Raw genomic sequence first — 27,941 nt, forward strand, 5'->3', positions numbered from 1 at the left:
ATGTTTCCTTTCCATTGTCGTAAGGGTTTGTTATATATTCCATTCATCATATACACCTATTACTCCACCATTGGTCTCATTCCCTTTATATTACCAGCAGCGTGTTCTTTATACATTGCTTTAGTGTTTCATTTTATTAAATACGTTTCCGTCGTTAAACAGTTATTTTCCTGCTTTACATCTTGCCTCTGTTTATCTCAATTTTCATCGAACTTATTAAATGGTTATTCATTCATTCGGACACGTATTCAATAATTTTCCGACTTTGCTTCCGATGGATTATTCACAAGACAATCTTTTTTGTTGCGTTTTATTTTATTCAGTTTATAATTAGCGTTTTAATTTGTTCTTTGCACTGTGCCTTAACATATTTGCACTCGGTGAATTTCACCGTGACTGCGATACACCTGTTCCAGAAAATGGTCAGGGTGCGGCTTTCGTTGGTTCCTCAGCTTTACTTTTTCTTCTTAGTTTAGTTTCCAAGCTTAGTCTTAAGTCACGATCTAGATTCCAGTCTTCTCTATTACGGTAGTGCTTGTTCTCATCATTCTTTTCAGAGGGTCAAGCGTCATTCAGATATGTTTTGCGCTAAAATGTGCTCGCTATTTGCCTTCAAACGAGCGAGGAAACTACGATGAGAAACCCTGAGGCACGAAAACAGGACGGAAATGGGGGCAGCCACAAGTACCTGGAATCTCCGCCCCATTGGCGTGCCGGTAGCCAATGAAAAGTAGTAGGCGGAGCTCCTCGCAGGACTGTGTCTGGTTGCTTGAGTCGCCGGCAAGAGTTGCTCATCGAGTAGTAGGTTGAAGAACAGCAGTTCATGCAGGCATTTGCAGACCCGCTGCTGATCATTAGAAGATCAGAGTCCAATGCTGTAGGGAGCATGGCGAAATAGCCACAACAGTCTTAAGTGTAACAAAGCAACAATGGCTTTTAAAACTGGCGCCGAAAGGCTGCGTAGCTTGGAGGAGAAGGCTGCGGCTGCGCCATGCAAATGTAACAAACCGTGCAGTAACTGCAGGATCTTTCTGGGATTCTTTGTGCTGTCCCTCTCTCTGCACCTGCTCACTTTACTCTTCTACTTGGATCTCCGATCGGAGGTGAAGCGGGAGCTTCTGCACAAAAGCAAAGAAGAGGCGGAGACTAGACGTGTGGCTGAACTACCCAGTGCACGTTCCCCTCAACTGGATCTTTCAGACGAGCAACGATCTTACTTTGAACGGGAGGTAAGATGTGCTTGCATAGCATTTTGGGTCCTGCACGAAAGGACATTTGACTGCAGGTACGGATGTCCGTACGAGAGTGCAGTGGTCAGCCTGTATGGATGTCTAGTGCGAGGTTGCAGTCGATCGCAGGGATATGTTGAACGTGTTGCTTACGGTTTGGCAGAATCCTTAAATTGGCTGCAGCTAGCCTACTGTTTTGATTGTAGATAATACACGTTTTCACTTGGGACATTATAAGGGACACCATGTTACGAATGAATAATCTTATACCAACCTAAAGTGAACCTTTGAGAATTTTCAGTCCGTACTAAGTCAGTCGTGGGTGCATTTATTTTTGTCTATAATTAATCATCGTTTGTCGGTTTCTAACCATGTGGTGCATAGCAATAGTAAGCTTACAATGTGAAAATCTCCAAGGGTTGTATCCCGCGCACATTTTTTAAATCAATAACCCTTCCGTGTCACCTGACAGGGATTCTTAACCTCGCAGTTTCAGGTTAAATGCCCGTCTTGCTGTTGATAATCGTGACATTATCGTTTATCTTTATCTGTTAACTGCTTCGATGATGTCTTCATTCAGTGCCCTGGCCGTCATTCATCCTTTCGCACTGGTTCAGGCTAAGGGATCAGGCTCCTCATTGTTAATTAATTAAACTGTGGCAGTTTTACTATTTTTGCAACTACATGGGAACATAAAAGTTTGTTACTTTGTCGGCCAGTGACATTCCACACCCAGAAGGCGTACATGTTAAATGAATTGCTGATTCCTAACTGACCTAGTAGGAGTGATGGGTGCCTTTCACTGGAGTGGTGTCCTGTTCGTGGTTGGTTACTGTTCCACTCAATGCTGTTGGAGTATGGGCAGTCTCTAAAGAACCCAGTAATGGGGAAAAAATAGGTTCAGGAAAACTGTGAGATGAATTTTGTAAAAGCATTTATTACACTACATTTACGTCGTAAATGAGCTGCACAATATTTTTGACACACAAATTCAGAGACTAAAAATATTAGTATTTCATCACTTTATGCTTTGTTATATATGTTTCTTCTTATTCTTTCGAAAGCTCCCGTTAGGGATTGCCACAGCGGATCGTCATTATTTAAAAAAAAATAAAATATACACACTTTGGCAAAGAAAATTAAACTACCTTCACTGAAACATAACAGAAGTTAAATATTTGAACAGTATTGAAAGAAAGTTTGAAATTCTGTATACCGCTATTTTAATGGTGTCTTGAAGGTGATGGGCACTGTCCTGGGCAGACTGGAGCTTGGCGTTAAATTGAACTGTTGCTTTAAATTATGTCTCCATCATTCAATAAGTGTAGGTGGGGTGGTATCTTTAACGGTTGTGTGTTGCTTTCTTTTTGTTTTCATTAATGGGAAATTCTTTTTATGTGATTCACTAAATTGTGCTGCACGCCTTCTGGTTGAGGTCTGAAGTATTCTTTGCTACATGTTGCTGTTTCACAGCTTTGCAGTACAAGACACCAGTGTAGACCTCCGTATCAAAGATAAGCAACAAAGAAAATGGGTAGCTTTTAAATATAAGTGACTTTTGTAATTTGTGTTTTTGTACATTGGTCTACTGTAGGTCTGTACAGACAGGTACAAAAACTGAACATTTTTTTCCATATAACCAAGAAACTAAACCTAAGCAATGTTTTCACTGACAAGCAGAAGGCAATATTTTTAAAATGACCTTGAAAGATGTTTTAAACCTTTTTCAGGCATATCTGTATCTTACAGTTGGAAGTTAAGTCTTTTTATTAGAACCACTATGTCAGAAACCAAATAGTTTTTATGTTTATTCTTTGTTCAAAAATAAAAACTTGTATAAGAACACAAGATGGTGGACAAATCAGAGAAGATGTCTATCAAGTTTGTTTTGTTATCTAGTAGCTAACTTGCCCCAGTATCTCTTTAAAAGTTGCCAAGGTTTCTGTTTCAACTACTCATTGTGTAAAGTGGTGCCTAATGCATTCAGGTGTAAGTGTACTTTTAAGTAATTCCACCAGTGTCCTTTAACATGCAGTTCAATATTTGAAACAACTTCATTGGATCCACGTTAAAAATGATACTACCTTCAGTTCCCCATCAAAAATCCACCCAATTTCAAAGCCCATCTTACATACCATAATACATGCATGCTGTTCCTTTCTTAGGTTGCAGTAGTCCTTGCTGACTGAATTTCTGAAACATTATATCAGTAGTTTATAATGATTTTATTTTGTGTGTGTGTTATTGTTTACTGGCATGTGGCTGGGGAATCTGGAAATCAAGTCAAGTTGCTGGGTTGTGCTCTAGCACTCTGTTCCTTGACGCACTGATTCTTCCAGCCTCCTGTGAAAGGAAAGAAAATGGCTATTGAATATATGAAAAACTCGTGCCAACAAAAAAATCTTGTTTTAATCTTTCTTATTTAAAAATGTTTTTTGGATTGTAACCCTAATATTTCATTCATTGTTAATTGCCAATTAAGAAAAATAAATTAATATATTGTAAATATTCCATCTGTTCATTTTCTAAGCCCAGTTATTCTTTTTAAAGGTCAAGGGGAGCTGGGGGCTATTATTATTATTATTATTATTGCTGCCTGTCTAAGTTGGATTAAATTTAATCGATGCATACCTCAGTGTTAATGTTTGCAGTGCACCATGCAATTCATATGTATCTCTATTAAATGCCATTTGGTATGTTATAAAATCAATTTTAATGTTTGTGATGTGGCATTTATTGGAATGACAAATGCAATGCATTTTGTAAGTAAAAATATTTGTGATGTGCCATCTTTTGGAATGATGGAGACATAGCAACCAGACAGACACATAGACACATCCATTTTATTAAGGTGGATTATAGTATACAAGCATACTAAAAACCCACTTGGGCTAGGTCAATATAAAGTTATTTTTTTCAATTAACAGGTATGTATATTGGACGTGGGAGAAAAAAAACCCCAAGGAGACACAATGTCCATGTTGGGATTCAGATTAAAGTTTCTGGACTTGTGGTGCAGCAGGACACATCTGCGTCACTGTGCTGTCTCTTGAATAAATAACTTTTTTCAAATTGTGTATTTATTTACCAGACTTAAGGGCAGTTTGGCTACACTGTCTTTTAGCCTTGATGCTATATCTACAACATTTGACATACTCTTATATGTAAAGCAGTTTATCAGGCTACCACACTTTTTTTTATTAATGTTACAACTTTGTAGTCTCATATTTTGTTTACTTTAATAGGTTACTAAGGGTTAAAAAAAACAGAAATACAGTAGTTTTGTTAGCAGGAACATACTTGTGCAGTTTTTTCTATGAGAATGTTGGGGATACTGCCATGCACTGTTGTGAACAGTGCTTTTCATGTGAGTCTGTAATACTGCTTTTTACAAGATCTATTCATATAAGAAAAATGTTAGCTTTTTCCACATTCAGCCTTGATGGCCAAAGTTTAAAATATAAAGTAATTTTTCATTTTGTCTCTGAGATTCTGTGTATGGTACAGTATTCAGTACGGACAAGAAAAGGAAATGACACATTGTGGGATCCATCTATAAATAAATCAACAACCTCTTTATCTACAAGTATCTTTTAACTAATCAATGCTGCCTGCATCTACTTATCTATTTTCTATCTAGCTTATCCAAATCGGGGTCACAGGGCTGCATACATCTGCTTATTGTATATGAAAAATACAGCATGCCAAGCTATAAAACAGGAAGGCTGTCTTTTACATTGCAACAAAAGACTTTCTGCATGCCTTGGCCCTTATTTTTGAACTTCTGCCTGTCCGAGCAGATGAGTCAACTTTTTCATATTCCAAAGAAGCATTGTAAGGTGGTGGGGTTGGGGGGGGGGGGGGGGGGGGGGGGGGGGGGGGGGGGGGGGGGGGGGGGGTATGTATGGGGAGTAAAGTCTAGTAAAATCCTGCTGGCGACATTAACTGCTGTGCTTTAGATCTGTCTTGAATGTGTGATCCAAGGTCAGTAACACATGATTTTAGAATTTCTGTACTGATCAGTAAAGCATGTCTCTACCAAAGCTGGCCCTAGCAGATGTGAACTAGCAAGCTGTGCAGCAAATTACATTTGAAGTTGTTAGCAATATGTTGTTTAGAGGTTTGATTTGAAATCAGGTGCATGTGGGAGTAATCTTTCTTTGGGAAGAATTTTGGAGAGTTTGGCTTGTAGCTTCAAAATACCAAAGATTTTCTAACAGATGAAGTGACCAGTCTGTAACACAGCCTATACAGAGTATAACGCCTTTGCTTTATACCTGTTTAATACTACTATTTACAAAAACATAGAAGCCCCAGAGTGTCCTTTATAGATTTTTTTCAGGTTTTTTTTGCACATAGTTTATATATCTAGTTTATATTTGTAATACATTTTTACAATTTCAGAACATGCAAGTTAATTGAATATTCCATTATTTCTGTTTAGGCTTCAAGTGCTCTGTGCTATTCCGAGAGTATATCATTAATAATAGCATGAGTCTAGGAGAACTACAATTGTTTCAAAATTGGTTATTCATTATACAGTGTGACTTAGAAGTACAAAGGTATTGTTAAATGAGTGCAAGTCTGTTTAATTTACTATTTAAAATTTTGTTTGACTTTTTTGCCAATATTGTTAATGTTTTTGTTAATGTGTCTTTCGTAGAGTGTTGTAACAATAAGAAAATACATTTAATAAATAACTGCTTGCAGGTGTTAGCTATGTCTGTTCATCTTTCTTTTCAAGTGCAAAGTATAGAGGAGTTTTGAAAAGAAAGAAACAAAAAGGAGCGGATCCAAAGTGTATAATAGAAACCTCTCCCAGTCTTTTAACATTGATTTGCCAGATGCCATCATAATCTGGGCTCTGCTCACTGCATTGGATGACAGCTAAATAATAAAGCTGAACCTTTTTTTGGAGAATTTAAAGTCCCTTCAAAATACTTGTCTAAACTGGTAATCCCAGATAAGCACTCAATACCTGGAGAGAAGATATTTCTGCTTTGACCACATAGGTACTTCCTAGAGCAGGGGTGGGCAAAGTCAGTCCTGGAGGGTCGTGGTTGCTGCAGGTTTTTGTTCCAACCCAATTACTTAATTAGAAAACAATTTTTACAATAATTTAATTTAATGGCTTGTTACTGCTTTAACTCTGCCATGTCAAGTCATTCTCATATCCTGGATTTTTTTTCCCTTTCTAAGGATATCATCCAAATGATTTGGTCTAAAACCGGATGAGTTATTCTCAGTCCTTCACTTTTTTCTCTTCACTTTCTTTCCAAGTATTTAATTAAACCCAATACTGCATGATAAATACACACAGGTGTAAATGGAAACAAGCTTAATGGAGAAATGCTGGTTTCTTTTGTCATTTGCATGTTATTGCTAATTAGGAGCAATTAAAAACTGAGACTACAGCTGTTTAAGATTAAAATAAGCAATAAGGGTTCAAAATCTTAATGAGCAATGCAACGAAAATGAAGCAGAAGTGTTACTTGAGCAAAAAGTGCTTCTTATTAAGCAATTGGGTTGGAACAAAAACTTGCAGCCACTGCAGCCTTCCAGGGACGACTTTGCCCAACCCTGTCCAAGAGGGATGTAAATCAATGCAAAATATATATATATAATATATCTCATGCTCTGGGTTATTTCTCAGGGTACAGCGAGTTGTTTACATGGGAAAACATCATATAAAATAATAGGAAGAAGAATAGTACAACAAACATACTCTAGCTCTAATGTGCTGGAGAACAATGTCTTGTTTTTGAGCCCACATAGTAAACAGAAAATATAGTAAATGATAAACCAAATAAGATTACTGCCAAAAAAAAAAAAAAAAAAGGCAAATCATCTTCATATGTTTTAAGTTTAATTCTGTACCAGCCAGCCAGCAAGTGATGATGCCATGAAGGAACTTCATAAATATTGCAACATTTTTTCTTTGAAAAACATACTTAAAAACTGCTACTTTCCACAACAAACTAAAACAATATATCAGAACTGCTTCGATTTTCTAGAGATATCACAACCACAAAGAGGCAGAAGGATTGGAAATATGGCAGTAAAGTTAGTATGATTTTAAAGAAAATGTGCTAAAAAGCTGAAATGGATTTTTTTGTAAGTCCTATAAATGATTTTTTTGCACCAGTAAGGATCTGTGTTTTTCATAATAAAGTGGATTAGATCTAAAGGCTTCATTGCATCACAATGCTATAAATAAAATAAATGGTGTATCTCTGGCTAACACGATTTGCTTTTTGCCTGCTACCTCTGGTTAATAAGCTGTTTTAAGCTGTACTGTGTTGCTCTTTATTTTTTCCTCTGTGTTCTAAATGTGTTTGGATGCATATGGGAAGTGTTTGCCTCTCTGGAATCACTCAGATGTTACCTGCTGAGATAAAGGACAGATTCTTGGAATGTATAATTGTAGAATGACACAGATATAAGTGAATGCAATGAAAGATGTGACTATAGTGCTGGCAGTTTTGGCTCTTTTTGGCCAACTTTCAGCTGTTAATTGGTTCACCATGGCTTATTGCAGTGTTTGGCCTATGGAAGCTTTTATACATTTTCTAAGGTCAGATAGGTATTTTTGCCTGGCAACTACTTTATTAAGCTGGCCTGAAGCATTTTCCTATAATTTTAAACTGATGACAGACAAAGCCTTTCCAAAACATCTATCATACTCTTGCTTGAGAAATCTCATACAGTCCATGCTTGGATCATCAGCAGACTGAAATATGAGGTCTAGTAAATCTATCCTTTTTAAAGAGATTTTTTTTCACTCCTTTGCACAGTTGTTGTCTTAACACAGTTGTCCCATATTTTCAGATTTCAGTATCCCAATAGCAGGTTATCATTTCTTGAACTAAAAATGATTGTGTCTTTATTAATTTCTTATTTTAATTTTGGTATGGTACAAAGAGTATGAAAGATATTCACTAACACTCGTTTGTATTTTCTCGGTGTTAAATATAATACACTAATAAAGAGCATTGGACATAAATCATTTGGCAAGCACGTAAATGGTTCTATTAACACTTATATTTGTGAATCTGGAGGGCTGTCACTATGCCTAATGTGAGCTCAGCTGTGCAGCCTTGCAGAAGCCGAGAGCTCCAGTGCCAACAGTCACCCTTTTAATTAAATCATGTTACACTGTATTTAGGAATGTGATCTCTTACAGGAAGCTACCTTAATGACTCCATTCTGCATAGGACCAATTAAACTTCATTTTACTAGAAGGGGGGCCCTATAAAATAAGAGCTGAACTAGAGATGTGTTTTTAAACAAACTGTAATCTAGAAAAGACATGAGCTGCAGTCCCTCAGTATACTGCTTATCTATAAAAGAAGTCAATGCTTTGTTTTGCTTGTCATATAGACAAGATGATGTGATTAAGATTTGTGGGACTGAAAAGCTGCTTTACAAACGAGAGCTTAATAATTGTTGTATTTGACACATACACACTAATATAACTTGTGAATGAAATATTCCTTTATTAGCTCTTGGATGGATTACTGCAGTTCTCCCTTCAATGGTCTTGGCAAAAATGTTAACTGACGGAAAGTAATAAAAGGAATTTCCATGTATAAATTTCTAAGACACAATGTCCTGACTAAATGCCAACAGAAATTAATGTCATATACACTATTGTGGATTTCTGTCCTCAGCAGTGCAATGAGCAGCATTGTTACCTCACAGTTCAAGAATGTAATTTGTTTCATGATGACTATTCTCTCTGTGTGGAGATTGTATGTTCTTGCAGTATTTTTGATTTGTATTGTTATTTTGTCATTGTTCTCAGTCACTTTGCAATGGCTTATGATACCATCATGCTGTGGCTATTTAAAATGGAGGCACACACTGAAATGCATCAAGGTCTTTTGCATTTCCAATAAAAAGCACCTATGATTACTTAGCTAGTTATGGATATGGCAAAGACCAGGATGAGGAACTTTGCTTACTGATTGACTGACTTTTGGCTTTTCTTATTAACATTGATGCTTGATATTACTTAAAGGAGAATAAAGGGAGAATTCCTTGGGGATTATGCTTTTATTGCTGAGATTCACGGCATATGGTGACATCTGAAACTGTTGGAAAACTGATCAGCTCACATTATTTTGAGGTTGGTAGGGTGTTCAGTTGTAGTCAATTCCAAACAGTTAAGATTGCTTGTTCCTTAAAATGAATTTAAAAATTCATACTTTCTTAGTTGACTCAGGTACAAGATAAAATTTTGTAAGTTCATAACTATTGCACACTTTAGTGAGGTTTGCATATTGAACAACTGCACAACATTATAAAGGGGTCGCCTAATCCTAAATTAATCTTGGGGTATACCTGGCTGGTTTACTCTAATCACCAGCAGTAACTGGGTAACTACAGAAATAGAATTATGGGGTCTTGATTATTTTAGCATTCAGATGATTTTGTAACCTGTTGTGATGTGTTGCTTTTCCTACTGAATATCTGTCCATCTCTGTTTCTGTAGAAGTGCATGGCCTGATATTATATGCAAGTTGGACATTGCACTGAAAAAGTAAAATACATAATGCTTTATTACTTATTTTACAGAAAAATGTTTTAATCTTATTAATAAGTGGTGGCTCTGAGGCTAGGGATCTGCACTGGCAATCGGAAGGTTGCCGGTTCAAATCCCGTAAATAGAGACTCTGCTCTGTTGGGCCCTTGAGCAAGGCCCTTAACCTGCAATTGCTGAGCGCTTTGAGCAGTGAGAAAAGCGCTATATAAATGCAAAGAATTATTATTACAAAATTACTGTGAATTAATATTAGCTTACATTAAATCACAGTTTAAATTAAACTTAGCTAAAGTTATGCACAGTATATTGATTTTATGCTTAAAAAGCCTACAGTTTTTATAATGACACTGTACCTCATAGATATGGAAAAAACACAAAAACCACCACTAACTGATGATTGATGTCTTAGCAGAGAGCATACCTCCTTTTTTAATTTCAATATAGTTACAAGCCATGATTATTCATGGCAGATTATTCAAATTCTTCACTCTCAGATATAACACAGCAGACCCAAAGGGGACAACTTCAGGAGGACCTGGTAACAGTCGGAAACTTTGTTAAGGGATTCGCTGATCAAGTAGCCCTTACGTGAGTATTGACTTGCTCTGAAATATGACCCCTATGCAATTTTCAAGGATGTAATTCTGGTATTTTACAGATTAGTGCTGCCTGCCTGATTTAAGATTTACAAATCTATTTGATCATGTTTCCTGGTTGAAATCCATGTATTTGAGTCCAATGTCTCTTGACATTTCTCTACTTCCCATAAGATCTGGAGGCAGTTTAAGAATATAAGGCTGAAAAGGTTTTAGTTCTGATACCACTGCTACCTTGCTCCTCCCCCACAAAAACAGTTGTTCAGAGATACAGGCTTATGCAAGAAATTGACTTTGACTTGGTACAGTACAGTGGTGAATGCTACAAACAGACAACAGTCCAGGCTGAAATGGGGGGGTTTGGGGGGCTTGATGAATTGAGCATGAATGTAAACAGAGTTAGGCTGCATTTGCGCCACTGCAAGATTGGATTTCCCCCTTGATTAATCAATTTCCCTCTTGGTGAAACAAGTGTGAATCCCTGTTTATTAAACATTGGCAGATGCAAACAAGGATAAACATTGTGCAGCACTGTCAATCGCTAAGATGACAACCCAGACCCATGCATTTAACAATGGCAACCTGTGACCCACTGCTGGCAGACCCTCGACCCTGTGGGTAAGAAACACTGCTATAACTCATCTTCTTCGATCTGCTGTACTGTGCTGTTGACTTATTAATTTCTTTGTTACATTCATATACTGTTGCTGATCTTGTCATCATAATTCCTTTACAAAATACTTTATAATATGAAGGCAGATATAAATATGATTGGAGTCAATATTTGATTATGACTTTAAAAAATAAAAAAATAAGCAGGAGGTGAATTCTCTTTGGGGAAACAGTTTTTTTCTTCTGTCATGTGAATGAAATTTGCTCTTCTACAATTTTTTGTTTCTTAATATTGTGATAATTCAAATTATTGTTGACCTTATTGATAATTAATAGCTTGCAACTTACAAAATATGATTCTTGCTCAATGGCTGAGTGAGTAGCACATACTGTATCTTTGAACATCACTCTTGGGTTATATTTTTGGAAAAAAGAAAAAGGTTGTGAGAACTGACAAAATTTGTATTTGAGGCTACAATTTTGGTAATTTAAACCAGCAGTTGTCTAATACTGAGATATTTTTTTAGGAATAGAGTCAAAGGTAAAATCAAGTATTTCTCTAATGATTGAACAGTGGAGTTACTGCACACTAAGTCCGCTAAATCTCTTCTGTCAAGGTCATTGTTGGAGTTGTTGGCAGTCTTATCCTTTTATTGCGGCAACATCACACTTTAAAAGCTTTCTAAGTCACCCTAGATAACACTGTCTGATTTGCACTTATCTTTTAATAACCATGTGCCTTCTGCACACAGAGGCAGAAGCACATCAGCAGTTGAAACATATACCTAAGATTCTGCTTTACCCTACCTACTTTTACAAAGTTTTATTGAACATTTAATTCTAAATTGTTTATGTGATTGTCTTTTTACATAAGATTTTAACTATGTGGAGAAATCCTCTCGCTTAAGTGAACTAGACTAAGACGCTTAGTTATGTACAATACCTTTCTCTTTGTTCTTCAGCTTAATTCCTCAAAACCTGCCATACATCTCTGTTTTCTATTTGTCTAATTTTAAATAAGAATCCTGTGCTAAATCATCGATTACTTTTTTTATTTCTTCAACTGACTTTCCCCATTCTTCTTTATGACTACAAATATTTTACTTCTGTTTTTCTTAATGTCCTTATATCACATCTGTTAAATGTCATAACTTACAGTATTGCCTTCAGGCTTTTATTTTCAGTGACACTTATCCAATTTTAGCTTCATCTATATTCAGATACTAGAAATGTTTTGCCTATTTAAGATATGTGAAAATATTTGGTGTTTCAAATGTTTTCACTTTACTGTATTGCCTATACTATCAATGTTAGTTGCATATATTAGCTTTAAAGCTAACATGCAACATAAAGACAATGGTAATCCCCAACAGCCTCTAATCACTAAATTTAACAAAAACACAATTAGGCATATATCCCTTCTCAAGGTGAAAATGTGAGCATTTCACATAGAAAAGTAGAGAACAGAGGGTGACTACAGTGAGAGAGGCCAGATAAAATGTTAATGGCTTTATGTTTCAGTTTTGAAAAATAAAGTCAACACACAGTGGAAGATAATAGCCAGTGGGCTAGGTGTGATTTAATGTTCTCTAAAATCTCTACCATCTAAACCAAAACAAACATACTGCATGCTTTTATAAGAATCAGTAAAGGTTTCTCATGCTTCTGTGTAATAATTTATGCCATAACCATTATGGAAACCAAATTGAGTTTTTTTTATTCAGTATCAACAGCACTTTTAACCAGTACTTTCTGAAGAACTCTGATGCAGATGATATGAAGCCAATGCTGTTATAGTCTCCTCAGTTTCTTACAATTGCTTGTTTTCTTTTTGCTATTCTAGTAGTTTTGTGTTCATAGGAACTACGTATAAATGCTTTGAAATCACTTCTGTTGTTTTTTGTCTAGCACCTCCTGACTCACCGGTATGGGAAAGCCCCCAATAAGTGATACACCATTTGACTTGTTTTGATATCTACACATATAAGACATCAAGGTTTTTGGGGTTCCCCCTATCTTTGGCCCTCTAGACAAATAAACCCCTCATTTGTGGGCCATTTCTTAGCCATATGTTGTGCAGGAAATTACACCCATACGATAAGGAGTAAAGTGATAGGTGTCTTCACAGAAATGATCAGGAGGACTTGAAGCTACACATGCCTTATCAATCGACCTTAACGGATACAATGAGTCAAAGTTACTCCTTTTTAGAAAACTTCAGGCAAATGGGGATCAGCAATATAGGCATGTGAAGTGTTGTTGTATGCAATTTTGATCATGAATATGATATTTGTGCTATTTGATTCTTTACTGGGGGTCCTAGTCCTCTAATGGCCACTCCCTGAAGGTTAAATATTATACATTTCGAGCATAAGCATGTGGGGTATCATTTTCGACTATTTCAAAGTCAGTGATTACAAATATGTTGCTGTTTTTGATTTCTTATTCTTATTATTGTGGAGTGGACCTTTATCACAGGGTAAAAAATTACAAATGTCTATTACGACTGAAAATATTAAGAATTTAAACATTTAAATTGAAGCATACATTTTAATATTTTAAATATCATTTAATATTTCAACCTCCTCCTCCTGACACAACTGTTCTTGTTTATTATGTACTTCTACCTCATTAAGTAAATCATTACATTTCTTATGAACATCCTGTGGTAGGGTGGCTCACACCAATTCAGAGTGTTTTGTTTTCTGTTTTTTTCCCTTCCCATCGTGCCTGCGTTTTTACTCAATGTAAGTCTTTTTGAGAATTAAGTTTTGAAATTCCAATGATCTGGTCTCTTCTAATATTAAACATTCTTCGGCCCATTTTATATTTTTTGTTTTATAAATTCTGGGCTCTTTCACTGTATCTCTGTCTCTTACATTCTTTATCATCTTTAATAATGTTTCTTGATGTTTATTTTACTTGTTTTTTTTCCGTATCTTGTACTTGGCTTCAATATACTATATTAGGAAACTGAATAAGCAACATCATCCAGCTACACTTAGGTTTCACTAACCATTTTGGCTATGAATGATAAGGTCACTGTATGGCCCAACTGACAATTACAAAAACAAACTGGGAGTCAGCCAGGGTGTTTCTTGAAAATAGCCCTTGGCACTTCAAATCTCCCGTTTTTCTTGCAGTCATGTACTTTGAATGCTATGAAAGGCTAATTATGTTTCTGTAATTCCTTTTTTTGTTTGATTTATGGTATTTTCTGTATCTACTGCTTCATTAGAACCCGACTGCAATGCTTCATCACCATTATCAGTTTTGGGAACTCCTCTGTTCATTATGGAGTGGAACACATGGAACAAGATGGTAGATTTTCTTGAATTGACATTGGGACCCAGGTAAAAGAGGAGTCAAAGGCCTTGCTGCTGTTTGCTACCTGAAGTATAGGCCAAGATGATTGCTGCTAGCTTATTTGTCATAAGAGTAGTAGTGCAACCAAACCTATGCACTGTGCTAGGTGCTGAAGATTCCTTTACTAGGGCTGTTTTTACCCTGGCAGTTAAACAGAACAGAACGCTGTTCTTTAGGAGTATTGCTGACCTCTGCAGTACCTCTGAGTTTGCCAATCGTTCAATTACTCCCAGAAGAGCAGACATGCTTTGACGAGTCTGCGTTGGTGTAAGTGCCATTCCAGAGCTTTTCTGAGTCATGGTTTAAATTGGAAGCTGCTGCCATTACCTGCACCAACTGCATTTGCTAACACACCTGGAAAAAGTAGACATATTTGTCTTTTGCTGCCAATCACATGCTTAAAGATTAATGGAACACTTCCTACTCCCAGTTTTTTGCTTTAACATAACTGTGCTTAAATGCCACCTTAGAAAGGTGCCTTTAATATCATACAGAAACTATGCATGGAATAGTTTGTAGTAGCCTCATATAAGATTCTCTGTGTTTTCTGCATTTTGTTTAACCAGCTTCTCATCTGGTTTGCAGCACTTTATTGAAGGATGGAGATTTCATGAATAAAGTAGTGGGGTGTGTGACTATTGTTGCTCCTCCTTAACAAATGTCACTGATTGCAAATGCTTGTTTAGTTCCTGTTCCAATGAACAAACCACTCATTATTGGTTAAGCCCACCAATAACTGCATATTATAAAAAAAATAATAAACGTAAAATTGCATTCTATCTGTGGATGAATAGTATCACCATCACTTCGCTTGATGCTGCCAGCCAGGATAAGCTTGACCCTACCATCATCTGAAGTGGCTTTAGCAGGTTGCCGGAAGTTGGATATGGTGCGAGGCAGGAACCAATCAAGTCACACTCATACACACATACATACTCTGAAAATTTTGAGCTACTAATCTACCAAATAAATAACACTGCCAGGTGTCTTATTCACATCCTTACACACCGATACTAATTTTAATGCTGTACAGTATTGATCATCTGAATATATCTTTGCTTTAATGCTCTTTCTATGCTTAAAGCTATCCATTGCTTCATCATATTTTTCATATCCAGTTCCCTTACTTCTATAAATATTCAACCTATTGTTTAATTTCTTCTGTTTTTGTTTACTGTTTAGTGATAGTGCTCAAAGTAAAATCAATCATGAAGAATATATTTTCATAAAGTACATTTTAAACAATGTCTGAATTACCTATATACAAAGCAAGAAATATAATATGGTCAATGCAAGGAAAAATCTATGATTTATGAACAGTTGAATAAAGATTCTATTGTGCTACCACTCCTTTAGAACAAATAGAACTGCTATGGAAATAAAGGTACTGCTCTGGCTGTCCTTTTGTTTCTGGACTTTTTTATACTCTGTGTTACATCAAGCTGTGTCTCTTTTGTTCTTGCACAGTTGGAAAAGGAAGCTAATAGTAGTGCTTGGCTCAGGCTAGCTGTCTCGAACTGTATGGAATTAGCAGAGAATGCAAATTAATTTTAGTTGCCCTCTAGCACTGTGTTGGCAGTATCTCATGAGTCGGCATCTGGCTGGGGAGGGGAAGTCATTGGAGTTTGGCATCTGCCTTACTGAATGTTTTTAAGAGTCTGAAAGAGAAAATATGCTGCTCATTTTCTGGACCCTGCACAAGATGTGGCCTGGTCACCATAGTCTAACAAGAGTAAATTCTGACTCTGATGAATGCATCTTGTGCAAGAGTTTTCAGACTTTCTACTGTGCTCTGTGAACCTGGTCAACTTGCTACTGTATATACCTGATCCTGGATCACTTAATGAGTGTTTCATGGAATGTTTTATAACAAGAAAACCTATGACATGTTGACACTGCCCTAATAAATCTAACTTTTCTGCTGTGTGTGTGTGTGTGTGTGTGTGTGTGTGTGTGTGTATGACTGACTACTTGCTTACTCATCAAAATAGATATCTGTCAAGAAAGAACATTTCGATATATCAATAGTTAAAGGTAAAAAAAAATGGAGAAACTAAAAATCCCAAAATCTCAAAAAAATTTGCTTAGAAACTGGTAACATTATAGAATAAAGAAAATTAGCCAAAACGTTTTCTTTTTCAAACTAGGGGGCTCTGCCCCCTTCTCGCTTCGCTCACCCACCCACAGGTTTGGTTAACCGGATATACAGTTTAAAGAACAACAACAACAACATTTATTTATATAGCACATTTTCATACAAAAAGTAGCTCAAAGTGCTTTACATAATGAAGAAAAGAAGAATAAAAGACAAATAAGAAATTAAAATAAGACAACATTAGTTAACATAGAAAGGAGTAAGGTCCGATGGCCAGGGTGGACAGAAAAAACAAAAAAAAACTCCAGAAGGCTGGAGAAAAAAATAAAATCTGTAGGGGTTTCCAGGCCACGAGACTGCCCAGTCCCCTTTGGGCATTCTACCTAACATAAATGAAATAGTCCTCTTTGTAGTTAGGGTTCTCACGGAGTCACTTGATGCTGATGGTTATACAGACTTCTGGCTTTTAATCCATCCATCATTGTTGGAACATCATGGTGCTTTGGGTAGATGGTGGTGGCACAAGCCACCACCAATAGGACACCGGAAAAGAAAACAGAAGAGAGAGTAGGGGTTAGTACAAATTTTGAATGAATAGTTATTATAATGAATTGATTGTTAAAGAATAAAGAGATTGTTATTTTCATGGGAATTGTTATATATGCATTATTTTCACTTTTACTTTAAAACTTTAGTAAAAACAATATTTGGAATTTAACTTTTCAAGATCGCATTGAATTTTGATTCCGTGTTTGGACTTGCATCATGACAATGTAACATATAACTGCCTGTGAGTGAATATCGTTTCTTTCTCTCTAATAAATAAAATGACTTTTTCGAATGTTTCTCCATGCTCTTTCTTCTTTGCTTAGTCGTTGATGTGTCATCTAGAACGTATAAAATTATTGTCCTGATAAAATTTATAAGAGCTGAGAGTGCAGGAAGTATGTCTGCCAAAGGCATTCACACGTCTGAGGTTAGATGACCGTGGTCTTGTTTGAAAATAGTTGTAAGTAGGGCGTGACTTGAAACAATCTCATGTTAAAAGTCTCCGTCTCATGGGACTTCATACCGTGCGAGAACATTTTTGGAATCTTTTAATTCTCACTGGCAACACAAATTAGACAATCTACACAAGTCTTTGACTTAAAGTTTAAATTTGAACTATATATTCAGTTTCTTTTCACTGTTCTGTTATGTCATCAAGTAATAATTTCCGTTTGTTTGTACTAATGTGATCTTTCCTGTCCTTTTTTTTGAGACTTTCGAATTTTCGTACTTCCATTATCTCTAAGCTGCTCTGCTTGTGTATCAAGCCAACATTTTTTGAATTCTTGACGACGTTCTACTTTGTCATCTACTCTTTGTCCTTTATTTCTGGCCCCAGGTGTGGTTAAATCTCTTGGCACAAAGACTTGTCTTGCGGGATGTATAAGTGTCTCTCCGAGGAAATCACGTCTCGTCTCCTTCCAAGATTTTTTTTTTTTTTAATAGAGAGATAATATTATACTAACTTACATGCTCTGTTATGAGAGTGTGCTTTAGGCAAAATGAAGGACACAGCAGAAGTGATTGACGTGCCACATGAATAGCACCTCTAACCAATAGAGAGGACGGACAACTGATAACAGGGCAGTTTCCAGCACAGTAAAAAAGAGATGTGATCTCTTTTTAATTTTTCACTTCTGAAATGGAAAGAGCAACTTCATTGATGTTGTTAGAAGATGCAAACTGTCACTCTTAGATATGTGCCAGCTCTCATCATCCATATTACTAACCGAGAATGGTAAACCGGATGGCATGGACACAGGTACACGGCGATGGGACCATGAGACGTACTGCGCAGGTGCGTACAGCTCAACTAACGGAAATAGAAAATTAAAGAACCGCCATATTGTGAGTGGCACTACTGCGGAGTGAGGTTAGGAATAATGTGCTGCTTGGGATTGTACAAACTGCTGAACGCTTTACACCAAATTCAAACACAATACAGCTCAACGATACACACACGAGCCCACCTGGATAAGATCAATGAATGCAGGCGCCTACAACAAGCGTCAGAAACTGCGGAAGCAAAGCAGGCACGGGTTAAGACACTACGGGGTCCGCAAAGGTCCACAAAGATAGTACGGAATATATAAGAGCACACCGATCAAAAAAAAATCAATCGTGTAAAAGCACATAGTACACACAAATCATGTGCTCTCAGCGCATGGAAAGCGTATAAGGACAATACGGAGAATAGAGACCCAAAGGCATTGGAGAGAAAAAAAGGCAGATAAGAGATTATGAAAACAGTGGAATTCGAAAGGCTCAAACAAACGATGGCGCGATACACATGCAGACAAAGGTGCAGAATATGGAAGCAGTAAAATTCAAAAGTATTGTAGCGTCCCACCCAGGTTGAGGACTTTTTGGTTTTAAGTGACTATTCGGTCCGATTGAGGGAAGGCAGAGTACAGCACGGAGGACTAATAGCGGGGTATTGATTTCATGCGGTAATGGGGGGGGGGGGGGCATTGGAGAGGGTGCTAGAAAGTTGTGTTTGGGGTTAGAAAGTCAGCAATTGTTCAGGTAAAACTTTTGTGACACTTTGTCTTGTCAGTCACTACAGTATCAAAGAAAAGATAGAAACGATTGCATTACCGCAAACAAAAGGTGATTAATCATCACATCCAGGTGTAATTGAAAAAATACCAGGACAAATTGAGGTCTGAAAAAAAGAGTAGACAACAAAGTCTTTTCGCATTCGCATCATTCAATGGACAAAACATGGACTTACACAATAATGGACCATATGCTATGAGAATCTGTGGTCCCACAACAGTTAAAGGAACGACAAGTTAAATTTCAAAGAGTACACAATTCGGTTGGGTGTATATTGATGATCTCGGAGAAGTGATGCAAATTTTAACAGGCAAAAAGAAAGGTGATATATATATTCTGCGAGTAACATTACACACCAAAGGAGATCGTGATATGCCATTCATAGTAAAATGTTTACAGTTTATCGTGAGAATAGCTTTTGCTATGACAATCAATAAATCACATGGACAAACAGAAAAACTCGAATACGGAGAATAGACACCCAAAGGCATTGGAGAGAAAAAAAGGCAGATAAGAGATTATGAAAGCAGTGTAATTCAAAACGCTCAAACGAACGATGGTGCGATACACATGCAGACAAAGGTACACAATATGAAAGCAGTAAAATTAAAAAGTATTGTAGCGTCCCACCCAAGTTGACGGCTTTTTGGTTTTAAGTGTGTCCACTATTAATGAACATTCATTAGGATTAATGAATATCATTTGCTATCATTGTCACTTAACTTCCCTGAAGAAACAACTGGCAATACAACTAATGAGTTTACACGTTGTTGTCAAAGGGGTCAGGTTAGACTGCCTCCTTTAGATGAATATCCTTAATATCTACGGATGTTTCTAACTAACGATGTAGCCGAAAGTAAAAACATTATGGACTGCATTAGATCCTACAATAGTTCATTTGCTTTTACATCTACCGGGGTAAATATCAGGCCACCAGCTGGCAATGGCCCATACTGCTTTCGCGTATGTAGACAAATATTACATCGGATTGCAACAGTGCACCCTGAGCCAAATCACGAACGCAAATATGCACAGATCTACGTGTTAGATCCAGATGACGCACTCTATCAACGATTTTACTACAAATGTTGTGTATAAAGAAGTATTCCAATAGATCCTTCTAATGTGCCATGCTATGGGTTCTTTACTTCCTTTGTTCGTCATCTACACCTTTACAATTCGATATATCTCAAGACATTCATCAATGTATTTCAGGTTACCCTACCCCGGGGGTAGGCGAGCGAAGCGAGCAGGGGGCGGAGCCCCCTTGTGGTTATCTGTTCCATTCCATCAACCTCCAGCCCTGGATCACAGCACTGAAAATTGGCCCCTGCCTCCACACCCAGATTTCGATTATGGTGCTGAAAACTCCAAGGGAGAAATGCTGGTCTTAGATAGTGGCACTTGAATAACTAATGGGGAAGCCACAGAAATTGTAGCAACACTCAAAGCGACTGTTTTGTTCAGCTTGCTCTTCACATTAATACGTCACTATAACACAAGATACCGGCACTAATGTATGTCCACTTCAAACACTGCTTTATATATACATTCACATCTATGGAATTTAAAGGGGCACTACAACTGATTAAAAAATGAAAAGAATTACTGTACTTTACGATTTTCATTTGTTTATGCTGTTCACTTAAACATCTAATGATAATAATATACTGTATATTTAAATTTCACATTATTACTACTGAATACGTAATTCAATTCAAAAGATACGCTTTCTTGTAAAATTGTTTTGCAATGACAATCAAAGGAAAAACAGAAAAAAGCAAGAATTGATCTAATGCAGGAATGTTTTACTCATGGAAAATTGTGTTAAAAAATGTTCAAGAGTAAACAGTTCCAATGACATAATATTACTTATTATTTGACTGATGCCTTTATCCAAGGTGGCTTACAACATTTGAGAGTTGAAGTGACTTGGTCATGGTCACACAGTGTCAGTGTCAGAATTTTAACTCCTAATCTCAAGGTTTAAAGTACTAGGTCCAAAACCTTAACCGCTACAACACACTACCTGCCAATAATATTGCGTTTTAGCTAATATACTGTATATTACATAGAAGAGCATTCAGTTACATGGTACTTTTGATGCACCTGATTAATGCCTTATGAAACATCCTAGATGAAGCCTGGTAGCATAGCACCACAGCTTTTACTCTATAATCATAAATATGCAATGCCCTCCACACTATAGTCTGTTATTTACTCATGATTAACTGAAACATAATTGCATTTTCCAAAGTTGTCCCTGATAGATGGTACTTTGTGCTCTGTGTGATCCCTTACCAACTGATACTACTTAAAAAATAAAAACTATGTGTTAGCTCACTATTGGTGATTGAATCCTAGTGGGCTGCCCGATGAAATAGTGCCTCATGCAGGTTCCTGCCTAGAACTGGGAGCTGCCAGGATAGACTCCTGGACATGACCCTGACTTAAAAAGGTATTGTGAGAGTAGATTAATGGATGCTTGTAAGTTTTTGTGAGAAATTTTGGTCAACCTGGAGATTTTCTTTTCATTTTAGCCTGCTTGAAGCACTTCAACAAGATCTGTAAGAGATTAAGAAGTCATTATTATCATTGGCCTTTTATTCTGGTGAGCCTCATGGCAGCAAATGGATGAACTGGGCCAACCAGGCTTCACTATCCCTAGCAGTTTCCACTAACGTTTTCTGGGAAATACCCAGACTCTCCCAGCTTTCCCTGTCTTCTATCAGTATGCTGTACCTCATTCACCTCCTGTGGGAGACCTCTAGGTACATATTAACTATGGGCTCAAACCATCTCAATTTGTTTCTATCAGTCTGGTGTAGTAACAGTTTTATGGTGAGGTACTTCTTGTATTATCAAGCTCCTCACCTTTTCTCTCGAAAGATAGATATTATTGCATAGGTTGTAGCATCTCAAGTAACCAAGAGCGGCATTTGGGGATGGCAAGTGGGGCGACCACCCCAGGCCCTGCGCCTAAAGTCCACATGTTATCTTGCAAAAATTTAGCCGAATGCTGTAATGAGAAAATCTGGTGTATGTTAACATTATTTTTATTAAATTCGTGTGCAAGTTGATACAGTCCACACATACCGGTAACAGGATTTGATGTAACTGGCCCCGCATGGGGCTGGTCAGCCCTAGGCCCCACACACCATTAGGCCACCTCTGCAAGTAGGCCAAGAGGGACAAAGCAGTTTGATGCTTCTATATCACAGCTGATGTCTGTTGTGGAATTTATTAAAGATACACGGATGGACAATGTTCCGAAATCAAAAAAAAAAAAAAATGTATGTGTATATATATATATATATATATATATATATATATATATATATATATATATATATATATATATATATATATATATATATATATATATAAAAATATATAAATATAAAAATATATAAATATATGATGAGTATATATATATATATATATATATATATAAAAATATACACTTACCTTACACTTATTACACTTATCTTTCTTATCATGGTATAGAATATAGTCAATATAATAGTATAATTTTTTTTCATTGCTGCACTAACATCAATGCAAGCATGTCTAAGGCGGTGGTTCCCAACTTGGGGTCCACGGACCCCTGGGGATATGTCAGGGGGTCAATGGCAAAATGGGGGGAAAAAAATCACACGATTTTTTTTTTTTATTCAAAAAGTTGTAAATAATAAAACATTTTTATAGTTCACCGTGTATATTAATATCATTGTCATTTCATTAGTGTGCTTGCCAATTACGCCTATGAATAGACACGTTTTTCAAATGTAACTCGAAGGCTACCATTGTTGTGTTAAAGCAGTTCACAGCAAGCTAGACATAGTGCAATGAATGCTAAAACATAGGTAACAGTGGACCGTTTTTTTTTTTAAAAGGAATCATTCTGAAGAAAACCCATCTTGTAATGTAGTTCTGCTTTAAATTCAACTAAAGCAAAATCTAATTCTAGAAAGTATGAAGCTTCATACATAAGAGTTCAGATTTGTGCTGTCTAAGAAAAAAAGACTTGATTACACCAACATTCCTTGTCAGAAAATTCCGTCAAACGAGTGTCTAAAGCCGTCTAAATTGAAAATATAAAACAAAAGCATCCAACTGATGTTGGGAAAACATGTTGACATTTTTTCTAAAGGAAAGCAGCTCTGCTTGTGAGATAAGCAAGCACTTTCACACAGCAAGCAACGGTTATGGAGAGGGCACTGAAGGAGTCTTTTTTGGCGTTGTATTGCATTGTTCATGTGAAGAAAGCTCACACAGTTGGAGAAGATTTGATATTACCGGTGACCAAGACATAGTTCAGGAATTGCCTGGTGAGGAAACTTCCTGTAAAAGTCACACTTTCCCTTTATCAGACAACACTGTGCATAAACTAATATCTGATATTCAACAGGCCAATTACTGGAACAGTTAAAAAAATTAAAAAATAGCCCATGGTTTGCATTGCAGTTGGACAATAGCACAGATGTAGCTAATGCAGCACAGCTTATTGTCTGTGACAGATTTACTGGAGATGGAAGTTTGTTGAGGAGCTTTCATTCTGCAAAGAAATTCAGAGGAAGACAACAGGTCAGGACATTTTTCAAATTTTGGACGCGTTCATGCAGGCAAATTTAATTGACTGGTCTTATTGCAATGTCATCTGTACAAATGGTGCCAATGCCATGACCGGCAAGTGAAGTGGAGTCATCATGTTAATAAAGGCCAGAGCTCCAGATGCTGTGAATATGCACTGCATGGTTCATAGAGAAGCACTTGTTTCTCAAAGGTTGGAGGACGAATTGCAACAAGTGCTTCAAGACATTGTTAAAATTGTAAATAGTACCAATGCACATCCCCTTAAACACAGCCTGTTTGATAAACTGTACAGTGACATGGTTGCCAGTGTTGAAAGCCATCTGCTGCATTCTGAGGTCCAGTGGCTGATGAGTTGCATGAATTTCTCTCATCTGAAAACTTTCAGTTTGCTAGATGTTTTGACATCCAGTCGTGGGTTCTGAAGCTTGCATACTTGGCTGACATATTTAATCTATTAAATACCCTGATTCAGAGCATGAAGGACCATGATCACAGCTTACTTAATTTGCAAGATAAAGTTTGTGGATTTATACAAAAAAATCGGACTTTGAGCAAAAAAGCTAAACAAAGGAAATATTGTAATGTTCCCACTCCTTCACCATGCGTTAGGAATGTCCAATGCGCCAGCAGACATAGTCCGGCCTATCATATTGTCACATCCGACTCTGCTGAAGGAATATTCAGTGACTATTTCCCAGAGCTGGACAATTGTTACTAAAAAAGGATCAGAAATCCATTTGAGTCCAGAACTGAAGAGGATTGTCTTGATTTGAGGTCACAAGAGGAATTAATTGAACTAGCCAATGATAGAAGTTTGAAAATGCAATTCTCTGTCATTCCCGTCAGAATTTTGGAGCAATCACAGAAACAAATACCCATTGTTGAGCAAAAAAGACGCTCGATGCCTCTTACCATTTTCAACAACACAAATGTGTGAGGTAGGTTTTTCTGATGGAACGTACTAAAAACCAAAAACAGAGCATGTCTAAATGTGGAAAATGATTTTGTGATTGTCCCTTATTCAGCTACAACCCAGAGTGTACAAACTGTGCAAGAATATCCAAGTCCAAAAGTCTCACTAGGCCTAGGGTGAGTCTATTTATTTATTATGAGCAGTCTTTCTTCCATAGTAAAAATGGCTTGTTTTATATAGTTTTGCTACATGCACTTAACAGGCATTATGTCTTTAAAGCAGTTTATTATAGACATGTGGGATATGTCTGAAGATAGGTAGGGGGTCCTCAGCCTAAGGTAAGTCTCTTAAGGGGTCCTTGGCATAAAAAAGGTTGGGAACCCCTGTGTTAAGGTACTGAATTACACTGTATAAATAACCTATCAAATAATCCAAATTGTAGTGTAGTTGGGTTTAATGTCCCAAATGTGTAATTACTGTTTCCAGAACATAATACATCATACACCTATTAGCTTAATTCTTCTGTTGAAAAATATTTGAGAAAGTCAGTAGAATGCTGTAATAAGAAAATTGATATGTGTGTTACTTTTAAATTAAAGGTCATTACTTACATACAAGATGATGCTGGAGTTAATGCTGCTCCCTCACAGTTGCAGGGTTGTTGTTTGTATGCATTTTTCCATGGGTGCCTTTTTTCAGTTACATCCTGAAGAAGTGCATTTTAAGGTAATTATTCCATCCAGAGTTGGTTTCTGATTTACGCCTGATACTGCAGGGATAGGTTGTGGTTAAGTGACCCTAAACATTGGACTAGATAACGCTGAAAAATCAGTGCATGGATACCAAGTAGTTTTACCCATTTGAGATACCACCTAAGTGGAATATAGCTGTTGTTTTCCTTAATTTGCAACTTTTTCAATTACTGTACTTTGTTGAATTTCATACATGAACATTTTGGGAGTACTGGTATCAGAACAACACAAAATGGTTATTTAAGCTCCCAAGATCCTGTACTGGCTTTCCGAGTACTTCCACATTTCATTTAGAATTACGCAGTTTCCTATCCAATTGCACAATTGCTCATAGTTGTAAAGCACAAATTAGAAGTTTGTATCAGATTCTGTTCACCAGACAACATAAACTTTTAGACATAAGTTATCAGCCGCAAAGACAATATAGTATGGCACAACATAAAATCGTAAAATAGTGTAATATTTAATTTAAAAAGTAAAAAAGAAATCCATGCAAGTTGGGTTTTAAAGGCATACATTTCACAAAGCAGTAATAAAGAGTCATCCTTGTAAGAAGCTTGCATGCAGTAAAAGCTGGAGCAACCTAAACCCCAAGTGATCTGATCTGATATTACATTATAACTAAATGATTGCAGTTGGCCGTTCGGGAACATTGAACAGTCAAGTGCAAAACACTACTTGATTTCTGACAAAAAATGTCACACAGGAAAACGGGTAAATACATTTTGTTAATTTTAATTTCAATTATGAAATGGTTGTCTCATACTTGTTTTATGTTTCCTTTTGTGGTCAAGCATGCCTAAGTTAAAACTTTGCACAATAGTGCAAACATATTAATTTACTTATTATCAAATAATATAAAACTTTCCAAAAAATGTACTCTATATCACGTGTAAACAGTTGTGTCGCATTTGTATGCAGGTCAGTGACAAACTTGGGGTCATGCCACGTTCTCAAGCATAAATTACTAGTTGATCAATTCTGAAAATTTTTACAACAAAATGGCCAATTTGAAAATGTAAATCTGATATCCAAAGTGTACACCTTTAATATAGTTGCACCTGAAAAATACAATGATTAACATAAATCTACACTGCAAATTTTACTGTACTGTGATGCTAACCTAGTTGACTCCGTCCCTGCGACACAACGCCCCTTTCTCTGTTGGGATTGGTGGGTTTTTAAGCACCAATATTAGTGGCCTTAACAAAGAAACTCCGAGTTACATTCAGTGCCATGATTGGATAATGTTGTGCGCACCTCGTCTAGAAGCAGGACTGTTAAATGACGCCATCTCGTAAGAGAGATACCAGGATCAAACTACTTCGCTTTGACTGAGGTGCATTATCAGGTAATTTATAATAGGAATATTTAAGTGATCTCCATTTGTATAATTTCACAACTGTAATTATATGTTGTTTTCCGGAAGAAACCTTCATCAGTCCTTGAATTTCTTCTGTATATTATGACGTAAACTGCGAACGGAGTAAGGAGATTCCCAATGAATTTCTTCTGTTTTGTACCCAGAGTGTCTGGGTGGCAAACTTTATAGTTTTACATTTCATGAACTAAAGGATATGGGAGGTTAATCATAGAACATCAATCATTTTTGGCCAAATTACTGGCATTTAGCAACTGTATGTGATGTCAGGCCGTAAATGACGTCCCGGGGTGTATGACATGTGTTTTCGAAAAGCCACATAATCCTTTTATAATCCTTTTGTATTTAGACATATAATTTGGAATACTTTTTTTTTGTGGCTGCATGCTGCAAGTCTGACACAGTGTGAAGTTCAAATGAGTGTGCAAATTCGGTTCTTTGGGAATGTTAGAGATTCAGTATTTTTTGATAATTATTTTCTACCATGGACCCTTTATGCATCAAGTTTATGACTAGCATTCTCAATACTTCTACATTATGTGACACATCTCCGTAGTGTGTAGCCGGGTCACTAAATGCTGGTTTCCAGTTTTAAAAATTACTGTAAAAGGATCACCTCTTCAGAAATTTTTCTTCTCCAGCAGCTGCAAGGATTAATACACTACTGTTAGGGTTCATACCCCAGGTTTGAGAGTGTTAAATCAGGGTGGGGAGGGCTTAAATCCTCCAAGTGGGCACTAACAGACAAAAAATCTTGTCACCCCAAAACTGCATTCTGCAGCTGGCCAAAAACCAAGTACTTCGGAATACGATCAAACTCGTCTGGTGTGGCTGATGGGTTTGCTTGATTTTGTATTGTAGCTGGCCTGTTTGGAGTTTGCATGTTGTCCCCATGATTGTATGTGTTTTCTTTTGTATACTCCAGTTTTTCTCACGCTTCCCCAAAGGTTCGCTGTTTAGTGCAATTCCAAATTGGCCTCAGTGTAGGTGTAGATGTAAGAGACCCTGCAATGGACTGGCATCCTGTCCAGGGCCGTTTCCTAGCTTGTACTCAAGTGCTGCCAGGATAGACTCAGGCTCCCCACAACCCCTTAATTGTAATATGTAGGTTTGAAAATGTCATGTTACGCAGCTTCTCATTAGAAGTCTTTTATTTGTGTGTTTTTTATAAAATGGTGTCTCTTTGTTATTAATTTTGAAAAACCCCATACAGAGTTACTGTTACCAAAAATTACATTTCAGAGTTGAG

General features: G+C 36.9%; 1 protein-coding gene across 3 annotated transcripts in view; it reads left to right on the forward strand.

Annotated features, from left to right (window-relative positions):
• Window positions 1-762: 762 nt before the first annotated feature.
• Window positions 763-27,941, forward strand: part of eda (ectodysplasin A) — a 233,408-nt gene continuing 206,229 nt past the window's right edge. For 2 of the 3 annotated variants that reach the window (XM_028815515.2, XM_028815516.2), the window contains exon 1: window positions 763-1,229. In XM_028815515.2, the coding sequence (XP_028671348.1) occupies window positions 930-1,229 (300 nt within the window). In that variant the 5' untranslated portion in view covers window positions 763-929. The remainder of the gene's footprint in view (window positions 1,230-27,941) is intronic. The other variant, XM_028815514.2, reaches the window with a different exon arrangement.

Source organism: Erpetoichthys calabaricus, chromosome 12 (assembly GCF_900747795.2).
Source record: "Erpetoichthys calabaricus chromosome 12, fErpCal1.3, whole genome shotgun sequence".
Lineage (NCBI taxonomy): Eukaryota > Metazoa > Chordata > Cladistia > Polypteriformes > Polypteridae > Erpetoichthys > Erpetoichthys calabaricus.